Source organism: Lasioglossum baleicum, chromosome 15 (assembly GCF_051020765.1).
Source record: "Lasioglossum baleicum chromosome 15, iyLasBale1, whole genome shotgun sequence".
Classification (NCBI taxonomy): domain Eukaryota; kingdom Metazoa; phylum Arthropoda; class Insecta; order Hymenoptera; family Halictidae; genus Lasioglossum; species Lasioglossum baleicum.
In genome coordinates, this window is record NC_134943.1 from 9,226,617 (window position 1) to 9,247,250 (window position 20,634).

Consider the following 20,634-nt stretch of genomic DNA (forward strand, 5'->3'; position numbering starts at 1 on the left):
GTCCCAGGATAACGAGTCGACTCGGGGGAACGACTTTAGGCAAACCCGAGACCCGTTCCGTTCATCCTTCATCGTTTCGACGAATTTCGAAACCGTGCCTCCGCTAGGCTTGCTAACTAAGCCTCTGTTCCTTAAACCCCGTTAACATTCGGCAACTTTCGGTCGAACGACTAAGTTGATCGAGCAAAGTCGTCCATGCCACCACAGTGTCAACCAAATCGAACGTACTTCCGATCGTACCTCCTGTCCTAATGAGTCTATGTATAACAGTAGATTCCGCAGCCTATAGGATTTCGATCCATGGATCTTAATGCGGCTCGCAATCACATGCTTGTCAGATCGATCCGGAAAGACAAAACCGGCAATTGCGGCGTCCTTCGAGTTTCGTTCTCCGGGTTTCATTCTCCAGGAACCGAGAGATCCAGCGAAGCCCGGTCGAGAAAGTTTTCGGTGGCGTGTATCGTGTCTCGAATTCCGTTTAATTAACGTTGGATAGAGGAATCTGCCTCGAAAGAGAGATAGTGGGAGAGGGGAAGAGAGAATGCAGGCAAGTGCTCGGACCCGGGCGCCAGTCCCCCCTACGAACTGAATCTTTGTTTGAGATCGAAGCCGGGGGATCCCGAGGTATTTATCGGCGCCGAGCCGCGGAGTTGTCGCGGGAGAGAGGCCCGCTAGTCTCCATTAACGCAACAGTTTATGTCGGCGGCTACAAACGACTCTCCGCTACGCTTCTGCCCGCTTCAGCCCGCTTCCAAGCGAGAGCAGCACGCCCCCGGGATTTTTTATTGGGAGATCGGGAAAAGTTGAATGAACGATATCAAAGGGTGCCGTTACGAAAATTCACGAGCGAAGCGTCGTTACGTCGTGCCGGAAAGGGAGGAAAAAAATGTTGCTCGTCGATGCGCGTGCATTTACGTCGCGTAATAAAGTGAAACGCGGCGATTCAATGACCATCATCGGGGGCAAAGCGTATTGAAAAAAAGGGGGACTACCACTGCCACTCGACGGGAGCCTTGAAAAATGAAAATTTACACCGATACGTTCGTCGACGCTATACTATCCCTTCCTCTCTTTCCCGCCCGACCACCTCCCCCCCTCTCTATTTTCGATGCTCCTCTCTCTGAATCTCTCTCTTTCTCTAACTCTCTTTCTTTCGGTACCTTTTAATTCGCGGCTTCGGGAACTTGCTCCGAAAACTAGGCGAAACTGAACCCTCCGAGGATCCCGAGTCTCTCGGGGCAGCTCCTTGAACCCTACTGGGGTTAGCTTCCTCTACTTTCGCACGGCGGTTCATTCAACCCCTGTATTTTATTCATTGTACAATAAGATCCTCATGTGAAATTGAATTTGTCTCAGTCTTACAGAGCCGTGGCATAGGAAAGAGCCTAATAATCGCTGAAACAATATCGTCCCTAGTGGTCCTCGTCGTATTAGATTCGTTGATGCTTGATCCTGGAAACCGATATTCTTCCACGAAGAGGAACAGCTCGTTGGAGGCTTCTGAGAGGACCCCCGGCGGCGATCGTCGACGATCGTTTTGACGAGTGGGAGGCGTCGGCGTCGGCGTCGCGGACAAAGAGCTCGGATCGACTCGCGCCGATCCGCTCCGCTCCGATCCGCGACGAGCGAGAGGATTATCAATGGCGTACCAGAAAAGTTCGTCGAGGAAAAGTTTTATTGTCTAGAGCCATGGCCGATTTGTTATCCAACCGTGCGGATGCGTACGCGGCGCTTTTGCTTCCGGGTTAGGGCTCTGCAGGGTGTTGTTCAACGACCTGTATAGGTACACCTTTTTTTTTCCTCCGCGGCGTCGACGCGCAGAGTGCGGGTACCGTCGGTCTTTTTCTTCGTCGACAATCAAGAACTCATCCGCAGCGAGTCGGCCGATCACTTCCAGATCGCGGACCGGCTGCAGATTTTTTTAAATCGGAGCCTGCCTCGTCCTAGTAGCATTTTTACCACGCTTATATTAGCTCGCCGAGTTGTTGTTGTTGTTGTTGTATGCGTTAAATCTTGTAATCGAACTCTTAAACCACTTCTTGATGAGCTAGAGACTTGAAACTGTAAACGTAGCTCAGAACTGGATGGCAATGCAATATTAAAAACAAATTTTTTAAAAAAACTGTGCGTTCAGGAGAAAAAAAATTTTAATATTAACCGTCGGTAGTACGTCATCGCGTTCGGCGATCCCCACTCCGTGCGCCAGCGCTCCCTACTCCACTACGCGTTCCCACTCCGACTCATCCCCACTTCACTGACCCATTTCGCACCGAAGGAGCTCAGTCAAGAGACGTCGTCTCTCGGAGTCATCCTCTCATACTATCTCACGTATTTCGATATTACACGACATTGCAGTATTACTATATCTTGCGTTCCATTGAAAAAAGACTAAAAAGTAGAAAATAAAATAATATATTAAAATGCACTAAAAAGGAGAAAATAATTTTTTTAGACATTAGTGACTATAAATAAAAGCGTGGAGCGCCCACGAAGATCACGTCAATATAGTTTAGCGCTGCACGCTTTCATTTATAGTCATGAATGTCTAAAAAAATTATTTTCTCCTTTTTAGTGCAGTTTAATATAAGCGTGGTTTTTAAAAAATTTTTTTATATATTTTTTTCCAGTAGAATAGCTATTTGTTCAATTTGGCACAGTGAATAACTAATTGACGATTTCGATACTCTGGATCACAATAGATCCGGATCTACGTCTGGACACCGTAGGGTTAAAATCTGAAAACTTCGAACAAACAGATTCTTTCTAAACTCCCAGAAAATACATTGTCGCTAAGCCGAAGGGGTGGTTAGCGTATGCCACCCGACGTGCGCCGACACCCACGCCCGAATAATTCCGCGCCCCTAACTTTCCGTCGATCCTCGCAGGCACGGGTCTCGATCGCGATCTACCACCGAAACGTTTTCGTTTCGTTTCGCCGGAAGGAAGTTATTCGATTTCGAATGCACCCTCCTCGGGGCGCCAATGGTGGCCGCCGTTGTCGCTAATGTTCATCGACAGCATGAATCAGAAGGCTTCTGCGTGACGGGTACAACCGGTGGTTAAAAATTGATTACGATCTCGAAAATCGAACTTTCCCCTTTTTTCCGGGGAAAAACTGCGGGGCCGAGGGTGCACAGATGCGATCGAGGATATACGTATACGTGGTGTACGTATCGCCCGAGGGACGAGGTAATGCGTCTCGGACGGGGCAGCGCACACAGGACGTCCTCGGCTTCGATCACGCGTTTTCACCGAAGCTCGAAAGCACGAGCCTTCGAAGCCTGCGAGGCTATACGGGTGAATCATGCGACGCGTATTGGGACTACGCGCGCCGATATCGAGCAAGGGGCTGCGAAAAAGTCTTTCGAACGGTGCGTCGTGGTAGGTCGTTGACCCGTCCCTCGTGTGCGGACGTCGCGACGCTCCCGCACAACCCGAAGAAATTTCACTGAACAAAATGCGAAAGGAATTTCGCCCAGCGAAATACCTGACCCGTTCCCCTGACGTCGCTGCGTAGTCAAGACAAAGTTAAAAAGAAGTCGGACTTCGGATTAAGAAGCTGATGGAATTTTTCTGACGATCCTAATCGGGGTCTTGGACTCTTGAATGAGGACAATGATCAGCCTTTAGCCAATAGCAGATTCATAATAACACTCCTAAGAATCTTAAGTTAAGATGGCTGACTAAAGGTACACCTACCCTACTTGCTGCCACTTCTTAAATGTTCGTGTGCTAGGTAATTTTTTTATTTATTCCTTCACACCGTCTGTGGAGATTAGACTCTGCAGGCGGTTACAATATTTATGTTTGAAGCGACAGCTCACGTTTCTTGTTGGGCGAAAACAATTTTCAGATAAGGGTGGCGTTTTTCCAGGGAATGGTATCGTTTTCGAGCGGAGGGGCAGGGGGATGTTTCGCGTGATACTTTGCGAGGTTATGCTCCTCAGTCTGGTGGGCTCGGGCAGCCGAAAGACGGGAGGAGCGTGCAGGTCGGAGAAATTCACGCGAAACATGTGCGACTCGGGTAGGGACGACCCACCCTAAATTTGCGTGTCTCGAGCGGTGTGCGGGCCGCGTCCCTCTCTCCCCTGGAACTTTCAACCCTCGGAGGATAACCCGCACTGACCTACCCCTACTACGTGATTTATGTACGAGCGGCGTACGTAGACGCAGGGGCGTCGAGACCCCTCTTTCCTTCTTAGCCCTTTCGAGAACCACTTGTCCCGCCGGGGAGAGGGTTGAAAAATTCCTGCCGCGATTACACGCGCGTCGCGACGACACACATTTTTTTCGGGCGCACAAATTTTCCTCGCGGTGTTTCCTTCCCTTCTCTCCTCCGCTCTACTGTTTTCCGAAAACGATGCGGCGACCGTGCACAGTGGGATATTCGACCTGAAGAACCAGAAGAAAGTCCATTTTCAGAAGTTTCACGAAATTCAACTCAGGCCCTAACAAAAAAATGTTTTGCGCAAAAAGATTTTATAAAAAACAATTGAACCGACTTCGAAACGCACTAAAGAAATGCACCAAAAAGTATGAAATAATTTCCAAAATCAATTTTCCAAATGACAAATGTTGCTGATTACGATTTCGTTGGAATACGGTGCAACTAACGTTAAGACAAATTCAACGTCACATAATGACTTTGAACCAACAAATAATGCTAGAATAGTTTCTTCAGGTTTTCCGGGCCGAATAGCCCACCGTGCGACGACGACTGGGTTTACGAAATAGAAACGCACGTGTCGCGGGAGTAATTCGCAAATTTCGGAAGGGAAAACGAGACGCCGAGACGGTTCGCGTCGCTTCGAGTCTCGAGATCGCATAAAGTTGCCAGTCGAGTCTCGTCGCGCGCGCTCGCAACCCCCGCTTTTCCCCCAACCCCGAGAGTTTCGGTATAATTACCGACACTGGCCGAGCAATCCCTGGTGATCTAAAATCTCCTTCTCTTAACTTTCCCGCTAGGTCCACTTAATTCCGCGGAAGTTAATTAAGAACGCGGGCGAGCGGTCGCTTTAAAGTAGCCAATTTAAATTACTTTTACGAGTCCTTGGGCGCAAGCGGCCTTCCCCGTTCGACCCGAAATCTATCGGCCGTCTGACGACCTTTCTCTCCTTCCTGTGTAGATAGGGATAGAGAGAGAAGCATCTTCCGGTTTCTTGGGGTTTCGCCGCGTAGATAGCGTTCCTCCCTCCCGCACCCGAACACGGTGGCTCGCGGATCGATCGATCTACTCGAAATTTCAACTAGCAGCGCACGCGATATCCTGCCGCACAATTGTCCCAGGTAATCAATTCCCCCCTCCTCTCCTTCATGACGCCCCCTTCGGCGGAGTTCTCTCCTCAACATCAACTAAATCGAATCCCCCTCGAACGCGAACAGCTCTACACACGTTCGGCCGTTCCGGCTGAAAAAACCCGCCGCGATCGAGAGAGGAAGCTGTGTATGTATCGCGATCTCTCGGAGCCAAGAACACTCTGTTGCTGTTGCGAAATGTACGAAAAGGTCAGCGACACCAGATGATAGAGACCGAACTGGATTTCTTTGTTTTGTCTGGCTCAAGGTCCTCCAACTAAAATGCCTAACATCAATTGTTCTGTTGTTCTGCTTTTGTTTTATCAGTTACAGGACACAGCGAAGGACAGAAGGAGGGTCTCGGGCACACCTTGCCCGTCCCGATATGGCGGTGGTATGACCGTGTTCCTTGCCCCGTTGATCTACGGATGGGAGGATGCGTGCGCTTCGTCGTCGACGTCGCGACGCGCGGATATATCTCTGCCTCCTTCTACCGTGAGGAGCATCCCGCGCCCTCGCGCCCCTAAATTACTGGCAGCGGCCTGCGAAATTGCTTTCGTACGTAAAAGAAAACCGTAGCCACCCGCCCCTTACGGTCGATACCGGCCCGAAAAAGGGGAAGGTCGCATGCGTCTGCACACGGGCTGCTATCCGCTGCTACGCACTGCTACGTACGCGTTCGCTCACGCACCGAGTTGAAAAACGAGGCCGGAGATGGAGGAGCCGATGACAGGACACGAAGCTTCCTTACTACAGCTTCTGGTAGGGTGGGACCTAGAAGGCGTATCTTGGGTGCTCTTTAACCTCGTGGTGACAGGACAAAGCCAAGTGGAGGTGAAGTTTTTTAAGGATGTTCTGGAGGTATATAAAAATGCAACAAAATTTTTGAAAATTTGACAAGATATAATTCTTGCTAAATTAATGCAATTACCAAAGTTTGGGTTCGATTCGCTGCACCGTTTAAGAATCATAGCAACTTAAAGTTTGCACATTTTAACACGTCTTCTTATGGAGAATTCATAAAATTCCACTTCAAACCCTATTTAAACCTTAATAAACGCAACTAGAAACTCCAAAAAAAAATACACTCAAAAACAAAAATATACTCATGAATGGCTTTCATTGCCAATATATTGATGGATTTAGAATTTCTTGTACTTTTGTCTCCCATTGTACCTCCAGAACATCCTTAAATCTACTTAGATTTCGAAGAAAAGTGTATGTTTATGTAGAAGGCCTGGAGGAGGCGTGGCGTCGATGCTCTTTGTCCTAAAGGAACCAGGACAGGCCTCGGTAGGGCAATATGTGCTTATGTGGAAGCTTGAACCACCTGAAGGTAGATAGAACCCTTTAAATTTCGGTAGACTCCTGACAAATGGGTGTGTCTGTATATAGAGTAGGCGTGGCTAAATAGCTCCTAATTTAATCGAAAGTGTATCCAGTGCCCTGCAACGGAATTTTCTATATTTCCCGATCTAGATCTCAGAGCTCCCAGAAAGTTCAACACTTGATAACTTAACTAATTGGAGATCGCCGATCCCTAAACGTGCAGAATACGGCGCGGCGTAGGCGTGGCTAAATGGCTCCTAATTTCGGCAGAGTCAATACTCCCCGGGGGCAATCAGCGAGGTTCCGATCCGTTTGGCGTGGGATTCGGGTATCGTTCGCGTCGAACCATGATTGCGTCGTTACGAGGGCGGACGACAGCAGAAGCAAGCGGGTCGAACGCGGAATCGTTCGCCGCTTTTAATTATCCTCGAATGTTCGGTCGCGCGACGGACGCGTCGCGTCGCAGCACGCGCGCGCTTCACGGAATTACTTGGGATCAGCGAATTTTTCCAGCGGCCCGTGAAGCAAGATACATTTTTGAGCGTCACAGGAACGTCGGCCCTCATTAAAAGTCCCTTAACAAAACTCATTAGCGAAATTCGCTTCGGGGAATGGGTTACCGGCTACGACGACGGCGCTCGTCGACGGCGGCGTCGCGCTCATAAGTTTGTTCGAATAGCACACCGGGCGTAGATTGTACACAGTGTTTTTGCTTTCGAATTGTCGGACGACGGGAAACAAAAAAAAAATACCCAACCACGCAGCGAAGAGAGAAAGGAGCGATTTCGTCCAAACGGATCCCGGGGAGAGAGAGTCCAAACGACCGTCCCTCGTGAATTATATAATACGCGATCGCGAATTGCCGGAGTTGAACGCGGTGTGTGCGCGCGCGCGCGCTCTCTCGTTCGCTTGCTCGTTGCAACTTTGTTCCGCGCTCCCTTCGATGTCTCTCCAGCTGTGGCGTGCGCCACAAAGGGTCTGTAAGTACTTGTTGCTCTCGAAATACGAGGAATCGTAATTCCCTCTCTCGTCGCTCTCTACCGTCCCTCTCGCGCGGCTCGATTCCAGAAATCTCGTTCCACCGACACACAGACACGCGCCCACGATCCTCGATCTCTTTCGTCGATTGATCCGCCCACGACCGACTGCATTTTTTCAATACTTCGCCCCAGTCAAACACGTCGACGGAACTTGCGTTAGAGCTAACATTTGCGGACCGACCTCGGACTGTATCAATTCCCTTCGCGCAAGACATACGTATCTTATAATCGAGTCCTTCAATCTAGATCCGACGATTCTCGGTGCTTCTGAAACGTGCTAAGTAGGCGTGGCATTATTAGTCCACGGAAGGACCTCACGGCCCTTGCGCACCCTGAAGACACCCCGCGGAACCGAGATTCCGCTGGCTCGGTGTCCAGCTTTTCTCCTCGCGTGGTTGTCTTTTTTAGTTTTTTCCGGGTCGTTCCTCACGGCGCGGCGACGGTCGACGCGTCCGGAGTATCTGCGCCCTCGCGAACAACCAACCGCCTAGATGCATCCCCGTCGCAAAATTGATCAGCTCCCTTTGCCCCCGCCGCGCGGATCCCCAGAGGAACAGCCCCGGAAACTTGGCGTATCGCATATACCGGAAGCGAGCCCTTACCCCCATCCCTTCCTGTCTCTCTCTCGCTCTCTCTCTCCGGTTGCTGCAGGACACGCGCGGGTGGAAGGACGTTGGGGGACGGAGAGAGGGCCGAAAGAAAAAAGAAGAAGCAAGGAGAGAGAGAGAGACAGAGAAGAGAGGAGGGAAAAAAGCAGAGGACGGAGGAGATGGTCCGGGGGCAGTCGTTGGCGGCTATAGCAACGAGCGTAGCCGTGGCGGTCCTCGCGGAAAATTCATCCCTTAAGAAAATACAGGCAATAACCTCCGGATCCTCATCGGTGTGGCGCTCGGCTTCGGTGAGAGGACGCGGGAGAGAGGAGGGACAGGATGAGAAGGAGGATGAGGATGAGGACGAGGGAGGAGGTAAAGGTGGATGGGACAAGGAAATGGGTGGCAGGGTTTGGGGGTGGACGGAGAGAGGGTGGGTTCTCGGGCACGGCAAAGACGTTACTGCGTAGAAGATCGGAAGGTTGCGGGAGCAGGACGGCGCGGAGACGGCTAGGAACGGGCCAGAGGGTGTGTGTATGAGAGAGAGAGAGAGAGAGAGAGAGGGGGGGCAGGGAGGAAACGAAACGGGGCGAGAAGAGAGGAAATGCGAGGGGGGCTGCGGAGGGTTGGATAGGGCAGCGAAGGAAGGAGAACACGAAGCCCCCCGTGTCGGCGTCTAGGCGCGGAGCGGAGCGGAGCAGAGCGGAGCAGAGCAGAGCAGAGCGGTGCGGAGCGGAGCAGAGTGCGGAGCGGTGCGACGGAGGAAAAGGTGAAGGTGGAGAACTCGGAAGGGGCGGTGGGTTAAAGGTAGCGGGCCAGAGCCTCACTTTATTTTTATGCAGTTATTGATCTCCGTAGAACCCGACACCCGCCGCCTGTGCCCACCCTTCTTTCTCCACCTCCTCCTACACCACCTCCTCGGCCTGAACCTCCTGCCGTCGCACCTCTTGCCGCCTTCTGCCGAGCGAGAGCCACCCTCTCTCGCCCTTCGCGAGAGCTAGCCTGCCGGCGAGTAACTAGCTTATCAAAAAATGGGCGTTGCCGCCTCTCACTGTCTCGTTCGTTCTCCTTCTCGCGCGCCCACCCTTCTCCGGTCTCTACCCTTGTCGGACCGGCTCTCTCTCTCTCTCTCTTTTTCCCTCCCGCACACCTCTTTCACTCTTCCTTTCTCTCTCTGATTCTGTACTCTCTGCTTCTCGCAAACCGTCTCAGTCTTATCCGCACGCGCGCGCGCTCTCCTTTCTTCTGTCTTTCTCCCTTTCTTCTCGTCCTCATCGTCCGCTTCCTCCGCTTTCTCCAAGCTTCCACCTCGCCACGTACCTTTCTCTTTGCATTCAACCGGTCTCCTCGTTCACCGCCCTCGTCCCGCGCCCTTACAACGGACAGGGCCCTTTCCCTTGCACCCTACCTAGTCTCCGTAGCTCATCTTCCAGCGTCAGCCCTCGTCGACGCGTCTGCCAGGGCCTAGGCTAGACACCCGCACAGACTGCCCTGTGGGGCACTGGCCTGGCTGTCAAGAATTCAGGGGCAACGCCTACGGAGAATACATCTAGACAATCTTGAAGACTTTGACGAGATTTAAAGAAGTTCAGCTCTTTAGCCCACATCTGTCCTGGATCGTTGGGTAAATTTTTTTGGCGAACAGAACTAGAAGTTGCACAGTAGGGCAACTGTCCTGGCCTCGTTATAATCGAGAGCCAATGACATCATATTCTTACGAGTTCGAACGTCATTCATGTGTTGGTTGTTCTAAAATACTGCTGCTAAGTATCGAGTGTGTTCTTGGGACGGAGGACACTTGTAGCTATTCATTTGTAGCTTATCGTCTTCCTAGAACCTCTACAGACATAGGTGACTCAGTAAACAAGTGACGAAAAGAAGAAACCAACGAACAAAATGGCCAGCCAGCCGATCCGCTATTGTATTCAGGGTGTGTCCCTATGCTTCTTCGATTTAGGGTAGGTTCGGGACCCAGCCGAGTCTTCACCCCTCGTGCCTGTTTCGGCGTGCAACCCTCGCTCCCTCCACTGTCTCGCTCTCCAGCTCCGTTTTCTCCGTTTCCTCCGTGGCCTTCGTGTCGCCATAGTGTTCTCTCTCTTTCGTTATCCCGCCAAGACCGGCCACGTGCGTCCTTCCATCCTGCGACAACGACACGTTCACGGTGAAACATGCGTTGCACAGGACACGCCGACCGACCGACCGCTGGCTGTACGTTTATACGCGACGAACCCGATCGATCTTCGTGTCCCTCATCCCAGGGGGCCTGCTCTCTGTCCTTCTTCATCTCTGTCTCCTCCCTACGCGATCCTCTTGGTCCTTAATTACGCGAGAGGGACGAGTTACTCTTTTCTCTCGCTGCCTCGGCTCTGGCTATTGGTGGACCAGTATCGATACCGTCGATGGCAGGCTCGAGTACCTCAGGATTGAATTTTTGGGAACGATTGGAACAATTTGGAACGCGCGACTGCCTTCCATCTCAACAATACTCCATTGCCGACACTGACTCACGGTCGATCAACTATCGACTATCAACCCCATGGCGGCTACAGGGAGTTTCGTCTTGGAGCTCGCCATCGAGCAGTATCGACGCGGCGACTCGAAGCCCACCGAATTTATTAGACACCCTCCTCCACCCAGCCATCGGCCCTCCTTCGGAGGGTAAATCCGAGGCTATGGGGTGGAGAAGGAGGGTGTAAGTAGCGCGACCGCGCTCCAAGCGGAATAATTCGGAGCGACGTCTCTCCCTCGAAATTGGGTCGTTCGTTGACAACGGAACGACAGGTTGGAAGGAGGCGCGATTTCCGTCGGTCGCGATTATTCCGGCCGAACGCGATCGATCGCCGGTTTACGCAGCTCCCCGTCGATTCGACGCGTCTTCGATCCTCGCAATCCCCGATCCGTTTCCTGCGGGGCTTCAAATGGCTCCGAAAATAACCGTTCGAACGCGAACGCGCCAGCAAACCAGCAGAATCGACCGTTCCGAAAGTTTACCATGAGCATTCAAGAATATCAGTAACGATTCCATTGACAAGCAAATAACTGGCGTTCCACCGCGTGGTGAAAGCTGAAAGACTGACCGCTAACACTGCCAAGGTATTTTTAATACAATTATATGTATTCACGTACTGAGACACTGTTGGAAATGGTAAAAGAACATAGCATACCCTTAGGAACATCGTACTAACCCTTGGAGTTATTTTAACTCCAAGATCAAACCTTTATTTCCGACCTATCTAAACGATCTTCTTTTCTTTACGGATGTGAAACTGACATTTTACTCGAATTGATTAGTGAAACAATGGCGCCCTGGGGTCTCTCGTAGGTGTAGCAAGATTTCCTGAACACTGATTTTCGGCTCAGCGTCGCTTGTGAATTTTTTCCAGGGTTTTCAGAAAGATCGTGCGGTGTCATTGTTTGAGGAAATAGAATGCTATTTTAGGGTTAAAATCGACTCGGGGCTGGCCGGTGAACAGCAGTACCTGGAGTCTCCTCTCGGAGTGAGCAAAGCTTTGTAACAAAATCTAATTCTCCGGCAGTGCGTTTCATCGGGGCGCGGATCGTCGCTAATAACCGCCCACGCGATGTCGAGGTGGCGTTAAAATTTCAATAAAAAGAGGAAGAAGAAGTCTTCTATCGTAGGAAGAAGAAGAAGCGAGAGAGAGAGGGAGAAATACAGAGGACAGAGAAGAGGTGCGAGTCTCAGTGAAGAGCGACGGCGAATTCGCGAAGGGAAATTCTAGATAGCGGAGGTAATCGCGTGGGTGAGAGCGTAGGTGTGCCGGTGTCGGGTCTCTGGCTCGTGTTAGAGAGGGAATCCGCGTTTGTGGATGTTAGCGGGCGGTATCTATCGCATCCTGAATCGCAACAGATGCCTGTTGCAACGCGGCGAGCGGCCCGGGCGATGCTGCCACGTTTTCGGTCTTGTCCTTCCTGTAGATCCTGTGCTCCTCTCTCTCCCTCTCGTTCCCGCTCTTTCTCTCTCTTATTTCCTCTCCTCTCGTCTACGTCGTCGGTCTCCTCTCTCTCTCTCTCTCTCCGTCGAATCCTTTCTCTTCGGGAAACGGTTTTCGCCCTTTTTACCACGTGATCGGACATTGACCCTTCGCCGGCGTAGCCGAGGGGTGGAAAACACGGGGTCTGTGCCTGCGAGAGCAGGGACGAGACAGACGGATGTTTCGCGTTCCTTTTTATCGATTGCGCGTACCGTTACTTTCAGATTCCGGGACGCTCTCTTCTCGTTATCGCCCCCGTCACAGTCGATCGAGCCACTTATGCTCGCGCCGCCTCCACCCCCGAGACAAAACACCCACACACCCCCGCGCGCAACCCTGCGATCGAGAACACATCGAGACACCTGGCAACGTCACCGATCCGACGCATATTCCAAATCTCGGACCGGGTTTCTTCCAGGACGCTGCGTTTTTTATCTTCGAACGTCGCTGAAAGAACACCCCAGGCCTCCTGATGGAATTCGTTCTCCTGTACTCGCCAACTCGAACGTTCCGTCCCGTGAACATCGAAATAAGACAGGTACCAACAGCCCCGCGAAGTCCCATATCTACGATCTACAATGTGCTTCCATCAAGTCAGAGCAATTTATAAAGATTGCGCAAATTGAAACAGCGAAGGAGTAGATTTGGCGAGTGGATCTAATCTAAATGCGCCAGCTACTTGTAATCTCCTGCGAAGCTTGCAAATAATTGAATTCCAAGAAATTGGGCCAATTTAGGACAGGGTTGGAAATGATTTGTATCCGAGGAATTGGGACAGTTTAGGACAATTACGCGAGTTGTAACTGAAGGGGTGGATGTGGAAAGGGAGACCACAGACGAATCAAGCTGTAATTTCCAGTCGAGATTGAAAATAATGGAATTTTCATTCGGAAGAATACTATCAATTTACGATGCTTTTATGATTACTAATTAATACGACCCGTCCAATGCAAAAGTGGTGTAGGTCAATATTTGTCTGTTTGGTTCGACATTACAGGGATCAACCATCATTAAACGAAACAACAGTAACATAATCGTGGCTTGCATAAGGCACGCGTAACATCCTTCGACAGTGTTTCATAGAAGTTTTACCTAATTCCTCGTTATCCAATTAACTGCCCCAATTAATTGTTTCGACACGCGCCACTTTCACAATGCCTGAACGGCTAGTTCGCTGCGTGTTAGGGTAGTCCGCAAAAATCGCACAGGTTGCGCGGCCGAATAGGGTAGATTCGCCGAGCGAGAATAAATGTTAATGCGCGGGCTATTTGTTATTTCCCGCGACGCCGTGGAATAATGGTGTTCCTCCGGTGGTTGTAGAGCGAAACCAAATATTGACGGTTCTACAAAGTGTATAAAGTCGCACCTACGATTAATGATTTATTTCCACGAGGATTCTCGTCACCTGGAACAATCCGCGGAGGTGGTTTTCCTCGCACACCGCGGTGTGCCGTGCTCTCGTGCGTTTTTCAAGGATTGAAAACGGCGAACAAGAGAGAGAGAGAGAGAAAGAGAGAGAAGAGAGGACGACAGAGAAAGAGAGAATGGGAATCGGCGTTACGCTCGAAACGGCTCTCGCCAACCGGCACGGTTCGTTTCCACGATATTCGTGTTACTGTCAAAACACCGTTCGTTACGTCCGTTCCGCGTTATAATCGAAGTATATGGGCGCATGTGGGCACGACGATAAAGCAAAATATTTACCGGCGAGCTCGCCGCTGGAAGAGCTAATTAAATAGACCACGATTTACGGGGGTGGATCTGGACGATGGTTTCGGTGAAGGGGGGTGGGGGGGCGGAGGAGGTGGCGGTGTTCTGTGTCGAGGGGAGTGGGTGTGTGCCTCGCTATTTTCGCGTCGTTTTTCGCGACGCATAAAATCGAGCGGTGTCGAAGCGCGCGCGCGAGCACCGCAACACTTTTCGTTTAATTAAATCGTATACCTAACGGGCTCGAGACGCGTAAAAATGGATTACGCGGCGTTACGCGTTTTCCCCGTCACACGTTACTCTTCTTTCACCCCTCCCTCATCCATTCCCCCTTTCCTCGATCCTATTTCTTCGATACACGTCCACCACCCCACACCACCCCCTCGTATTTTCATATTGGTCGCGGTTTATTTCCCTTCGGAAACTATTGCTACCGTCGTCGCTGAGAGGCTATTCTCCGAAGGAGAGCTGACAAAATCCATTTTTTTTATTGCTGCTCGTTCGCCATGCAGAAATGAAACGCACGTTTATTACGAGGTGTACAAGTATTGTAGAGTGTGTGTATTCGCGTGTCTAACAAAATAATGCAGGGAAACAGGCTGAAACCAACAGTTCGTAAGATGGACGGAAATAATCTAAAAGCTTATTAATAATATAAGCCAATAGCATAAGCTCTGTTTTTCACCATTACCGGGGCCCTTCTGAAGGATCGAAAGTTTGAGGCTAGATTCAACTATGATTTTATTCGGTTGTCGTTCGGTGCCGATAGTTAATTTTCCGAGCGACACGCGTCGTGCTCTCTCCACCGAATCGCTCGCCGGAAAATAGGCGTGGACGCCGTGAAAAAAACCGTGGCAGCCCATGCGTAGAAAATTGTCCGAATGGTATTGTCTCTCTCTCTCTCTCTCCTTCTCTCTCTCTTTCTCTCTCTCTGAACTCGTCCGGGAGAGCGTAGGAGAGCAGAGAGGCCTGGCAGAGAGCGTATAGTCAGAGGGGAATGGAAAAGAGGGACGGTGGTGCGCGCGGAGAGGAGAGAGAGAAAGCAGAAGAGAAACAAGCAACGAACACGACAAACAGACTGACGTGTACTCGCTGAAAGCACGCAAGGATAAACGAATAAAACTAGTATATTAAGGACGATAAATCCGTTTTCGTTCTCGGTTTTTTTTCTCCCCCCTCATCGGGTAATTAAAAGCGCTCGTCCGTCGGGATTAAACGCAAACCGTACGAAGTCCTGCTGCGCCGTTGATAGAAAAACGCTGGCTTTGTTTCGCTAAAATGGTAATTAAGCCGTAGAGCCGGAGCACAAACGACCCAACGAGACGTTGGACAAACGTTATTTCGGCGTGTTATTCGAGAAATAACTGAAAAGTACAATTCTGTCGCGTCGTCTCGCGGGCTCGGCTCTGCCCGCGACAGAGACCGTGCACACCGAAACTCGAGGAACGCTCGGCGTCGCGACGACGCCCCGGGGGCGGATCGCGACCTTTGAAAACCTGCCAAGATATTCGGTGGACGGACCCCCTCAGTCACTCCATAATCCCACCAATTTTCATTCTCAGAAGCAATAGTAAGCTGCAGCCATCAGACTTAACACTTTCAGCGCCAGATGAATTAACCATAATTAGCCCATGAATCAGGACTTCTCAGATTTTGTGTTAATAAATAATTCGCTTTGATTTTATCGAATCTTTGTGGTCGCCGAGTTTCCAGTCAAAGCGTCAGAGGGCGTTTGATCAATCGCAGGGGTTGGTGTGAAACAAATCGACTTTTGGCCTAGATCTTTCGGCGAGATGTGGCGTCTAGGGCAAAGTGCGGCGTCGCGACGCTCTACTCTCGCCGTACACCGTTCTGGGCTCGCGCCTGAAAATCCAGTCTATGCATTATGTAGTGCGCTGTACACCTGTTGTGCCTGTATTCCTCCGAGGACGGGGATCCACTCGACGAGCTAAGTAAGCACAACATTCCTGCCGCGCTTCTTGGGGTAACGAAAGCGCGGCGGAAACGCGGAATGCCAAGTAGCTGGGATAGAACGAGACCGATTCGGCTGGAAACTTCCAGGGTAGCATCAAATTACGACGATAATTACGCGTATTAAAATTCATTGCTTGTCAGGCTACGTTTTCTGCAATTTACGCGAGCTCCCCACGGATCCGTTTGTTTTTCCGCGCTGCTTCAACCGCGTCCAACCGACGACGACGCCCCTCTAACAACGTGCTACCTCGCCAACATGGTGGCGCGCGTTTAGACTAAACTGGTGTTCGTTCATCCTCCACATTTCGCAACGTTCAAGTCCAACAGTGCAACTCGAGCGAGTTTCGTTCACTTGGTTCAAACACTGTCTCACTAGAAGACCTGTAAATTCGATAGTGTTCCCGATTTAAGACGCGTCGTCGAACAAAGACTGTCTGCGTTCTTGAGAACGATCTGCTCCATTTTGCACGAAGCTCAGAATACCTTTCGAGTATCCATAATTTGCTGAGAAAATGGCGTTCTATTTTGCTCGTCGTCGGTCGGTGCAATATTAATACATTCGACAAACATTTAATTTTTACGAATGCATTCATCTATGAGTGTGCAATTCTTAGTTCAGATTGTGACACCACCGGCAATTTTAACCCGGTATAACGCAATCTAAGCTCTTTTTAAGCTCTTTTTCGATACAGCGCAATCGCGGGAAAATCTATGAATAGGCCTCCAACAGATAACGTTTTAATAAATTCTGATAAGAGGTGTGACGGGACGCTAATGAATCATCACTGATTGGAAAATTGATCAGTGGATAACAATAAATGCGCGATTAAATTAGAGATTTCTGCCTCGCCGCGTGACCAGATAAGCACGTAAAATTCGCGACATTTTTAATCCCTCGTCTTTTAATAACGAATCAGACTGGTGGCGGAGAGTTCGGATAGGAAGCGCAACGAATGCAATTGATTTCCTCCGACTCGAAATAAAATTCTACTGTCAACATTCAGCCAATAGATTGAAGGTAGAAATAAGAAGTTCGAAGATGTCGTAGACTGTAAAAGAAATGACTGAGCAAGAGAAGGTATAATTTCAGAAGACGTTGATACATTATATTGTTTCCAAAACATTTTGGGAAATCCTGAACCGTTGATCTTCGATTTTAAGGAGACAATTAAAAAATTGATACAGAAGTATTTTTCTACGGTAAATTAGTCTTCTATAGAAATGATTATGTTGAACCGGAGTGCTCATCTTGTTAGAGTCGAGGGGGTTGAAGTACTCGAGGAAGACAAACTCTGTTCTACCTCGTCAAAGTACAGTTTTTTAAGCACTTTGGGAGAATCGACTAGGTCTAACAAGACCGTCAAACAGTCCATGTTTCGTTAGTATCTGCAACACGCGTTTGCCAATCGTTTCTCGCGTAGCAGCGCCGACAACGCCCGATGAAACATGTTCGTCTGCGCGGGCCTAAACGAATGGGCCACCCGCGTCGCTATGTACGTAAGACACACCAGCATCGTCGACACGGTGCACTGTTATCATAACCTAGTAACGCCAAATATTGATTTTGACACGAACACGTGACGAGCCGCTAGACGTTCGTATATAAACGTGCTGCGAGGAAAAGACAGAGGGAGAGAGAGAAACACAGATGGGGACATTTAAACGATCATATTCGTGTTGGTAGCACACAGGCTGCAACATGCATGGAGACCCGTTGTGTGTGCAGGTGTGTGGTTTGCGTGCAGAGCCACGTGGGGGTGGCACACACACCAAATACGCGAGGCTCACACACGTGACACGAGAAATCACTCCGATGCCTGTCGATTCACCGGCGGGCCACGGTGTGTAGACGTGTTCCTCCACCCACACAATCGCCGAGCCATCGAAAATTCACGCTCGCGTGTACGTGTACGGTGGCTGCCGTGTTTCGTATCGCTCGACAGCATTCGAGACACGCGTATCGAGTGTTAGAGGCCGGCGACGAGGCACCGCGTTCTGTTCTGTTCGGCTCTGTTCGGTTCTGTTCCTGTTGTGTACGCGTTTCCACGAGAAAACAACGCCGCAACCGGCCCGAGTCAGGGTAATTGGAGACATTTCGGCGAAAATCGGCGTTTCACGCTGATCACGCTTACAACGGGACGCATATTTCGTTCGCGCCACCGAATCGAACGACAATCTCAAGAGTCGCGATCCCGGCCAGCGACACCCGCGAGCGTGCCCTTGCTATACTGATTTCACAGGACCGAAACCCCGAATGACCCATTTCAAATTTCTCTTGTTTCATCCATTGCTCGGCGATATCGGATCACGAAGATTTCGAAACAGAGTCTACCGAACATGTGCAATGTACATAAATTATTTCTGCCCGACTAAAATATAATGCTCTATTTCTCTTTCACACAATCAACATATAAATTTTCTTGTACTTTCCATCGATTTTGTCACACGATTTTAAATTATCCCGTCAAAAAGTACGATCTTCCACGATCTTCGCCTCAAAAGTGCGAAAACTCCTACGAGAACACATTCCAAAATATGTCCAGAGTCACCCCTTAAAATCCTACCATTTTTCTTCGAGGCATCGACCGGAACTTATTAATTTAACGACGTGATTCCGAATTTTCAATTAGACCAAAATGATCGCATTGTAAAGTACGATCTCATTGGTTCAATTGGCGATGTCGGAAGTTCGAAAAATCCCACGGGAATACATGAGGAGACATGGAGAATGTTGAACGATAGTTAAAAATGAGAGTGGCCGGCAGTGTCGATCGATCGGCAGAGATTAAACGAAGCCGATCGATCTATCCGTGGATAAATCGTTGCCATTTAGCTCTCGAGACGATGTTTTCACATTCGGTTAGTACGCCTTCATATGCGCCACGTAAAAGGAGGTCATGGTACAACCAAATAGCAATAATAACGCCGCCATAAGTCTGTCCTGACACAGTGGATTCTAAAACACGGAATTTGTAGCACCCGCCCGCATTCAAGCGGCATCTCTGCGAATCGGACCAAGCAGTTCGATGCACCGATGCACTTCCTGCAGTGTCGGCACACTAACTTCAACCGGCGAACAATTTGTCGGTGGTTTCTGTCTGTGTTGTCGATATTGCAGATCGCCCGCGTATCATCTTGAACCATCTGGCGCCATCTACAATAAAAAGAGATACCAGCTTGAGTATTCCATTGTAGATGGCGCAATGATTCGTTTCCATGATATGGGGTTATGTGTTAAATCGAAAAATATTAATTATAAACGTTTTTATTACTAATTACTAGCATATAATATCTAGTCAGGAGAATTTTCTGAATTATCTAATGCCGACAGAGAAATAATTTATTCTAAATATGCATGATTTTTCTATGAAAGATTGCCTCATTTCAGTCGTCAGTTTCCGGAGTGGGATGTACGATACATGGAAGCACGTGGAGAAAGCAAAATAAACTTCTGACTGTACTAACCGATAAAATAATTATTTCTTCCTTGTAAAATGGACGATTCGCAAGTGAAAATGGAAGTCGACGACAGTATGAAAGAAACTGATGCTCCGGAAGGTACGGAACTTAGTTACGAAGAGAAATTGCAGTACGTGAATGCCATAGCTAACCCCATGGCACCGAAAAAGCTGACAAAAAAGATTTATAAATGTATAAAGAAAGGTATGTACCGGTAAAACGAAAATGCCTGTCCACAGTACATTTCCGTACGTGTACAGCGTTAATAATTAGTCTGCAACGTTTGTAACTTTTCATTTAAACATTTCAGCTTCAAAGCAGAAAACCTATCTCCGAAATGGCTTGAAAGATGTCCAGAAACATCTTCGTAAAGGAGAACACGGGTAACTTGTTTTCTTTGTAATAAAGTAAAAATTGTATCATTTAGAACCATACTTTGACAAGGAATATTTTGTTTGATAGGTTAGTCGTGTTTGCGGGTGATGTTTTTCCCATAGAAATTATGTGCCACTTACCTGTTGTGTGCGAGAACAAAAGCATTCCATATTGTTACACCCCTTCCAGACAAGACATTGGTAATGCGATGGGTGTGAAAAGGGGCAGTCTAATGGTACTAATTAAAGAACACCCGGAGTACAAAGACTTGTACGAAGAAATCAAAGCTGCAATGACCACATTGTCTACTCCGTTATAATCGTGCGTCTTGAACCACTCTGTAAATACATTAGATGTATTCATCAGTAAACCAATATTTTCTCAGCATCGTGAGCAACAAGTATTATCAAAAATCAGTTCACAGATTACCCGAAACGATACATTTTTTATACAATTCGCTACAATCATAAGATTAATGTAAGTAAAAGAATAAAAAATGTATAAAACGAGAGGACGACCATTCTTTATACAGAGTTAAAAAGGGAAGATAGAGACTGTTCCTGCTTCTTTGAAGTTTAATTAAAAATTAGTTTTATTTATCACTTGTGCATTTGAAAATAGAATATTAAAAGTTAGCTTATGATAAAAATCATATTTCTCGAAGCGGCATGCATACATACGTATATACAGCTTTGCTTTTATTTCAAGCGGGTAAAATTATATTTGAAATAGACATCGTCGTTTGATCTCGATCTCGATCAAGATTGAAAATCGTTTTGGATTGTCAGTCGAGACTTCCGAACGATTGCTTGTGGTTTCATTGAGAATTTTGTTTCTGAGCGTGGCTTCTAACTTGTAAAATCGAGAGTTATC

At 48.9% G+C, this 20,634-nt stretch overlaps 1 protein-coding gene across 1 annotated transcript in view; it reads left to right on the plus strand.

The window, feature by feature from the left end:
- The window catches only part of Nhp2 (NHP2 ribonucleoprotein), a 57,137-nt gene extending 36,862 nt beyond the window's left edge, over positions 1 to 20,275 (plus strand). The window contains exons 2-4 of the mRNA XM_076438994.1: positions 19,316 to 19,590; positions 19,697 to 19,769; positions 19,849 to 20,275. Of these exons, the coding sequence (XP_076295109.1) occupies positions 19,422 to 19,590; positions 19,697 to 19,769; positions 19,849 to 20,080 (474 nt within the window). The 5' untranslated portion in view covers positions 19,316 to 19,421 and the 3' untranslated portion in view covers positions 20,081 to 20,275. The remainder of the gene's footprint in view (positions 1 to 19,315; positions 19,591 to 19,696; positions 19,770 to 19,848) is intronic.
- Positions 20,276 to 20,634: the final 359 nt, after the last annotated feature.